Source organism: Chaetodon auriga, chromosome 15 (genome assembly GCF_051107435.1).
Source record: "Chaetodon auriga isolate fChaAug3 chromosome 15, fChaAug3.hap1, whole genome shotgun sequence".
Taxonomy (NCBI): domain Eukaryota; kingdom Metazoa; phylum Chordata; class Actinopteri; order Chaetodontiformes; family Chaetodontidae; genus Chaetodon; species Chaetodon auriga.
Window position 1 is genome coordinate 1120229 of NC_135088.1, and position 7662 is coordinate 1127890.

General features: G+C 47.7%; 1 protein-coding gene across 1 annotated transcript in view; it reads left to right on the top strand.

Annotated features, from left to right (window-relative positions):
- The window catches only part of wwc1 (WW and C2 domain containing 1), a 42816-nt gene extending 38559 nt beyond the window's left edge, over positions 1-4257 (top strand). Inside the window, exons 15-22 of the mRNA XM_076750499.1 lie at positions 236-376; positions 643-695; positions 861-1050; positions 1200-1370; positions 1458-1550; positions 2727-2957; positions 3056-3174; positions 3265-4257. Of these exons, the coding sequence (XP_076606614.1) occupies positions 236-376; positions 643-695; positions 861-1050; positions 1200-1370; positions 1458-1550; positions 2727-2957; positions 3056-3174; positions 3265-3331 (1065 nt within the window). The 3' untranslated portion in view covers positions 3332-4257. The remainder of the gene's footprint in view (positions 1-235; positions 377-642; positions 696-860; positions 1051-1199; positions 1371-1457; positions 1551-2726; positions 2958-3055; positions 3175-3264) is intronic.
- The last annotated feature ends 3405 nt before the right edge of the window (positions 4258-7662 follow it).

Here is a 7662-nt window from a genome sequence, read left to right on the forward strand (position 1 = left end):
ACATGTAGGATGATATCATTTCTGATTTCTAGAGAAAAACCTGCAGGCAGGAACTCTAAGAAGAGACAGGGAACGTAAACTTCGAGTTCAATGTTTTGAACACATCCTCTCAGACAGAAACTTACGTGCAGAGTTCAAGTATCAGACTATGACCTGCAGTGTTACTTCTTCTAACATTCTGCCATCTTGCCTCTCTCCTCCTCCTCCCCCCCCCCCCCCCCCCCCCCCCCCCCAGGCGGGGGCTCAGATCAGCCTGGCCGATGTCAGCTGTTCGGAGGAGAGATGCACCAAGTGGTACAACCTGCTGAGCCGCGTCTACATGCCCGAGATCAACAACAAGGACGAGGAGAGCAGAGCGTCCAGCGGCTCCGACAGGGTACAGACACATTCGACACAGCTGAAGTGATTTTCCAGTAGTTTTAAGTGGACAGTAAGCCTGCTGTGGCTTGTTCTCATGTTGTAAATGAGGCCATTTTCCTTAATTAATAAACCGAAGTGCCTTTAGAATTCGCAGATGGTTTTAGTTTTAGTGGAAAAGTAGTGAGACTAAAACAGACGCTGACTCGTCTGAATGTTTGAGAGACACACTCACAGCTAATATGAATCTGAGTTTGGTCCTCGTGTGTGTGTTCTGCATTTCAGACTCCGGTGATTTCCAGTGTTTCCAGAGTCGGAGCTCCAGAGGACGATGAGTGGTGAGTGTCTCCTTTCCATCATCTGCTTTTTGGATGTGTCGTATTTTTGATCCTTTTCTTCCTCTTCGCTTAATTTTTATTCTCTCTGATTATAGTGAACATAATTATAATTCAGAAAAAGTGTGAACGTAGTGGAGATGAGAAGGTTGTCCTCCTCTCCGTCAGGCACGGTGATCCTCTGGAGACCGACGTGTTTGATGATGAGGATGGAAATGGAATGGAGGGGGTGGGGCCTCTGGAGGAAGAGGAAGAGTTTTATCCCGAAAGCAGCCAATGGGAGGCAGAAGAGGAGGAAGGGGAGGAGAAGGTGGCCAAACCTCCAGCAGCAGCAGCAGCAGCAGCCATCACAGAAAAGGTAACTTTTGTGATGCTGAAAAGTCTAAGAACTGAGGCCGTATTGGTCTTTGGTTGAGTTAAACACATGAAAACATAGCTGCAGCTTGAGAGAACTTCCATTTTCAGATGAAGGGTCAAAGTCATCATCGCCATGCACTCTTTATCCAGGTCAACAAAGAGACGAGCATGGACAGCTTGTTGCCGTCCCATCACTGCTCCGTGGTCCGACCGAAGGAGCGCCGGCCGGACGTCCACCAGCAGAACCCCTTCATGAGGGGGAACACCATCATCCGCTCCAAGACCTTCTCCCCTGGACCCCAGAGCCAGTACATCTGCAGGGTAAGTGGAAGCAGGATCACATGAGCGCATCACTGCCAAAGATACCGTGAGCTGATGTTTCACTCTTCGCTGTTCTTGTCTTTGCAGATAAACCGCAGTGACAGCGACAGCTCCACGCTCTCCAAGAAGTCTCCGTTTGTCAGAAACGCCTCGGAAAGACGCAGCATGCGCGTGAAGAAGGTAGAAACTCCAGGATAACATCACGAATTACACACGCAACCTGTCGTAGCTCGATGTGTTTAAGGGCTTGTGAGACACACACAGGTGCTGAGAAGGGAAGTCACGAGCGCCTGTACGTTTCTTATGATAGCATTTTATTTGTGTGCTTTTATTTTTTTGTCTGCAGTTTTTATGCTGTTTTTTAGCTGAAGTGACAAACAGAAAATGAGTTGGTGTTGGGTGAAGGATGAAGACGAGTCCTGTCTCTGAAGCCTCTGCAGTAAATCTCTGCATGCTTCACTCCAGCAGCGTGAAGCTCCAGCCTCACTGATTGGACGCCTCTCCTTCTGTTCTGTGCTGTAAATCTTACGTCATCTTCCTGCTTTTGACACTTTAATAGTCAAGTCAAACCTGCGGGTTTACCGACCACATTAACTGTCCTCTCTGTTCTCCAGACAAAGAGACGGAGAGCTCATTTGCTTTTTTTTAAGCCTTAAAACCAGCCGACCACTCCTCCTGAAGTGACTCTTAATATTTAATAACCGTCTGAATGTTTAATGCAGCTCTGACATTTGCCGGCTTGTATTAATTTAGAGGCAGGCAGAAAAATGTGTCCCAGTGTCCCTCCAGGGCCTCGACAGCAGCGGCAAATTCACACACACACACACACACACACACACACACACACACACGCACACACACACACACATCACATCACATGTTGCTGACAATATTCGCAAATAATTCAAGGTGTCACTGTGCACTCGGGTGACGTTTAGGCCCTTCGCTCACATGAAGCACGTCGCTGGCTTCACCTGTCGGTTAAAGTAGCGGCTCTGGGCTTTCAGCCGTAGCCTCTGTTAACAGAGACGTGTTCAGATGTAACAGGCCTGTCATGGAGAGAGCTGCAGCGCTCACGCAGGACGTTTGTCTTCTGTCACTGCTGGTTGAGTTTTATATTAATGACGTGGAGGAAGGAGAGTTTTCTGTTCTGTCACAGGCGGCGTCAGGCAGGAGTTTAAGTCATTTTGCAGTTGCAGCCTTGTAGTCGTAGTAGATTTGTAGTTGTGGCCTGTTAGACAAAACAAATATAATAATATAATTATGTTAATGCAGATTAACTGGTGATGAAAATCATTTTTCGTCGCAGCCGTGTGTGTTTGCTGCTGACTGTGTCCCTCCCTGTCCTCCCCTCAGCCTCCCGTGCAGGTTAAAGGTCTGGATGGTCTCCTGCGGACGTCCCTGGACCTGGAGCTGGACCTGCAGGTGTCCCGGACGCGGCAGGCCCGGCTGGCGCAGGAGCTGCGGGTGCTGCGCGAGCTGAAGACGCAGCTGGAGAAGGCGAGGCAGCAGGGCCAGAGAGAGCTGCCGGCCTGGGTCCAAGAAGACGAGCGCTTCCGGCTCCTCCTCAAGCAGGCCGAGAAACAGGTGAGGCGTTCGGGGCTGTCTGCCAACGAGGGGGTATTTGTAAAGAAGGGGAGCAGCGTTCAGTATCTGAGCACCTCTGTGGTCTTGGTCCCGTTCAGACTCAAGAGGAGCAGCTGCAGGAGAAGCGGGTGGAGAAGATGATGAGGGCGGCAGCCAAGGACGTCCACAAGATCAGGGGCCAGAGCCGCAAAGAGGTCCCCGAGGTCCAGACCTTCAGGTGGGAGCAACAACAGACCAGGCTTCATCTGAAATAGACTCAGCGTCTGTGTGGATAAGCCTCACTGATCTGCTTCCTGTGTGATTTCAGAGAGAAGATGGCCTTCTTCACACGAGCCAAGACCAGCATCCCCGACCTGCCGGCCGACGACGTGTAGAGAAGCATTTCAAAGTATTTCCCCTCCCGAGTCTTAACCTGCTGTTCCCGACGCAAATGAAGCAAACGCTTGGCGGTGTTATGAAGAATTTTAAATAATAATGATGTTTAGTAGAAAACACTCAAAACCGTGAAGAAAGACATTTTTAAAGAGCTCAGCATTTCTAATGTGGATAGTCTTTGTTTGTAAATTAGTGATAGCACTGCTAGAGCTTTTTTTATTATTTACTCTCTCGTCCACTCTGTTAATGGCGTCGTGTTTCTGTTACTAACAGGCTGTTTATAGGCTCTTAGGTGTTTAAAATTATTCCAGCACAAAGTCACACAGCAGCACATGAGCATACAAAGAGTTTTTACTAAAGTTTGGACAGAAAATCTGTATATTGATCGCACAAAACAACACAGAAGGTACGAAAGGAAAATACTTATCCTGAAGAATGAGCGTCGAAAGTTAAGAGATATTTAATACTGACCTTCAGGTGGTGTGTTTTAGAAACCTTCATGCGCAGACAGACGTTAGTCCGCCTGAGGCTCGTCTGCTGTGTACCATATCACAGGTGGTTTCACACACATTGAGCATCGTCAGCATAACTTCCGTTCAGCTGTGGCGTCTTTCACAACCCGACACGAGAGGAAAACTGGAGCCTGTATTTGCTTTGTGAGCATTTCTAAAAGAACTGGATCTGATTATTCAAGAGGGAGTTTTAATCAGCGAGCAGGAGGCGAGATGCTTCTCGTTTTTAGGTCTGAAGCAGGAAGTCGTCCCGATCGCCTCCCGCCAGCCACGCACACACTCATCCAAGTCTAGAACGAGCACTAACTCTCACTAACACTCAGGTAGTTGATTGGATAGTCTGCACTTTAATAAACTTGAGGTAAAAGTTAAAAAAATGAAAAAAATGAACTTGATGTAGGTTTTTGGAAATTAAAAAAAAAAAGAAAAGAATCCAAAAACGTTGGCCTCACGCTGGAGTGATTGTTGATGAAGACTGTGGAGACACACAGGAAGTGAAGATCAAATGTGTTTCTGATGACTGTGAACTTCGTACTGATTGTATGACCCCCCCCCCCCCCCCCATCAGCTGCCAGCCAATAGGAAGAGAGCAGTCCTACTCTGCCTCTCCAGGCTGCTGATCTTCGCTCTGATTGGCTGGTTTAAATCGTTTCTGCCCTGATGGTCCTGACGGTGTTGGTGTCACACTTGTCCCCCGGTGTCTCCGCTCTCTAACTGGATGTCTTGTGTTTGGACTCGCTCTCACGGCTCTGAGAACTGGACGTTAGCACGGTGCCCCAGCAAAACTCAACACGTCGCCGTCACGTCCTTAAAGCTGCACGACTCAGTACTTCCGTGTCATCAGTGTTTAAACGAATGTGTAATGTGAAGGAGGCCTCACAGTGACGAGCCCAGTGGTCACCTTTCAGCGTCTTCAATAACCTCGTGACCTTGGCAGGTGGTTCGGGCTGAACCAAAGGACAAACGTGCTGTTTTTGATTCTTAGACTGGTGCCGTGAATGTGCACGTTAAGTTTTTAGGTCGAGGTTTGAGAGATGTGTTGTTTAGCCTATGTTCTGCTTTAAAATCAGCACAGATGAGTCTAATCTATCGATATATATGAAAACTTCACGTGACTTAAAGTGCTTGCAGTCCTTCTGCATCGTGCTGGTGTTCTGTGGGCGCGAGAAGGTGAGAGAAATGTTGTGAAACGAGTGGATTTAGAGACTCGATGTGATTTGTTAGGAGGCGGTTTTCCCTCCAGAAGTCATTCCAGGCAGCATGAATGAATAAACACTCGTGGAGTCGAACACTGTGGCTCATAAGTGTCTTCAGATAACTGTCGATCAGCTCCTCGTGAGTCGCCGTCAGTTTACGGATCTCGCAGCAGCTCGTGCGCCGTGGCCTGAAGGCAGCAGCGTGTCCTCGTTGGTAGAAGCTGTTCCTCGTTCCTTCGGTGCAGAGTTTGAGTCTCGCGGTGTGATTTCTGTTCTGCTCGGTGAAGACTGTCTGACGTCTGACTGTTTCCAAGGCAGCCGCACTTCGAAAGCAGCAGCAGACCTGGACGCCGGCGCATCTTTTGTTTACTGATTCTTTGTGTTCGTACCTGGATGTTGAGTAGCTGTTGGAGAACGTGTCCTTGGTGCTTTTTTTTATTTTTTTTTTCTCGGCATTTCACCGTGTTAGAGCTAAACTTCTCCCTGAAGCTCCTCTGTTTAGTTGATATACCTCATGTTTGTGGATGTAATGTTTTAATGATCCTGCTGATGACTGGACTCGTGCACACCTGAGACGTTTTCAGCACATTCAGTGCCGACAATGAGCTTCAGGTTTCAGTGTCAGACTTTCACCAGTCAGTCAAAATCAACACACGGAGGTCAATTTAAACACTCACAGCAGAAAGTAGACCAGAATGCACTGCAACAGCAACAACAACAAAAACAACAACAACAACAACAAGAGGGGTTTAGTCTTCAGTAAGAGCTGGAAAGGCTTTCTCATTACTTCACCTACTACCTCATTTATTTTACCAGTTTCTCGTCATATTTCTTCATATCAAGTGTCGTGACTTCAGGAAAGCGCTGATCTGCAGCGAGGCCTTCATGAGCAGCACCAGAGGTTCAGGAAAACAAAAGCAGCACAGTAATAATGAACAGCATTTTACGCTGACTGTGTCATTTCTGCTGCTGGAGTCTCAGTCGAACAATGAAAAGAGAAGATGTAGCCTGATGGTGTCGTTACGTAGCGTTGGATGATGGGAGTTGTTTCCATCACAGGCAGAAACGAGGCTAAACCAGTAAAAACTCTCTGACAAAACACAGGAAAAAGTAAAAGAAGAGTCAGTGAAGAGCAGGAAAATGCAGAAAATAAGATGAACAGTTTCTCTCCGAGACCAAACGTGCGCTGAAGAGGTCGCCGGAGTCTCGTTGCACAGACGGTGCAGCACAGCTCGTTCTCACACTGATGGATAAACGCTGCTTCGCTGGAGAAGAAGCTGGATGGCGGACTGTTGGAGAGGTCACCGTCGGCGGGTCGCTTCGTGCTGGGTCACCATGCTAACCGCGTGTTTTGGGTCTGTCGTGGCGAATGTAGCCGACGCAAACCGAACTGCTGCTGTCCTTCCAGATGTTCCTCTGTTTCACAGCAGCTCGTGAGAGCTCAGATCCAGCAGAGTCGACCTGCAACCTTTTTATGCCTTGTGTGTTTAAGACAACACAAGTTGATTCTGATCTGTTCCCACTTCCTGTTCCTGTTTTCCCCGTCACCTTCAAAAAGTCCCAAAAATTAAAACCAGCTTGTTTTCTGATAATAAAATATTGTAAATCCACAAAAGAAGAACGCTAGTCACAACAGGTTCAGGTAGAAGTAGGAATATTTTTGCACAAGTGTCTATAAGAATAATAAATATCCCACAAACACGTATTAATCAAACAACACTACAGCTCTTCATCCTGAAGATGAAGAGAAACAAAACTTGATGGAAACTGAATCTAATGCTGTGAGGACGCTCACACTGAGGCTCGTTCACTCTGCAGGAAGTGCGCGTTTGATTGTGGCCAACGTCCATCTGAACAGTCGCGTTTCTGCCGGAAAACAAAAGGTCAAAACCAAAGATTTAACACCTGAAGCACAAACAGGGATCCAGACGATGCTTCACCTGTCGGCGTGGCCGCGAGCGTCCCATCGTTTTCATGTCTGTGACTGCTCCGGAGCCAGTTCACCCCGATGCTTTTTGTAACCTTTCCCACGGAGACAAGAGCCAGATGTTGGTGGGTTTTTGGTTCAGTGTGGAGCGTTTTAGATACACCTTCACACAATCCCATAGAGCTGGTGCGCCACGAAGTCTGCTGTTTTCTGACGTGTTAATTCAGTAATATTCGTTATCATTGCGGTCTTAGTGGTGGCGTCTCTAATATTCTGCCCCCTCATGTTTCTTAATGGGAAGAACAAAAAAACATAACTATGGCCTCTATAATAAACATGTTGTAATTGAATTAACACGTTCAGAAAACCTCAGCACTGTGGATTTGTAGAGGTAGAATTCATGGCAGAGCTGTTGAACTGAATTGCAACAGATTGTACCTAATAAAGTGGCCACTGAATGTGTATGTAGCATGGCCTTTTTTAGTATCTGGCCAAACAGGGCAGATGAAAACTGGAGCATCATAAAAACCCGACTGTTCAGACTGAGGCCACAGCAGCAGCCGTCACTGTTATTCTGTTTGTTTCCTGCTGAAAAGAGTCAAAGCTGAACGTGTGTTGAGTCGTGTGACAGAAGCGGTCACGTGATGCCTCCTGCAGCGTGAACGCGGCGGCGTGCCGTGGCCGGGCTGAGGGTT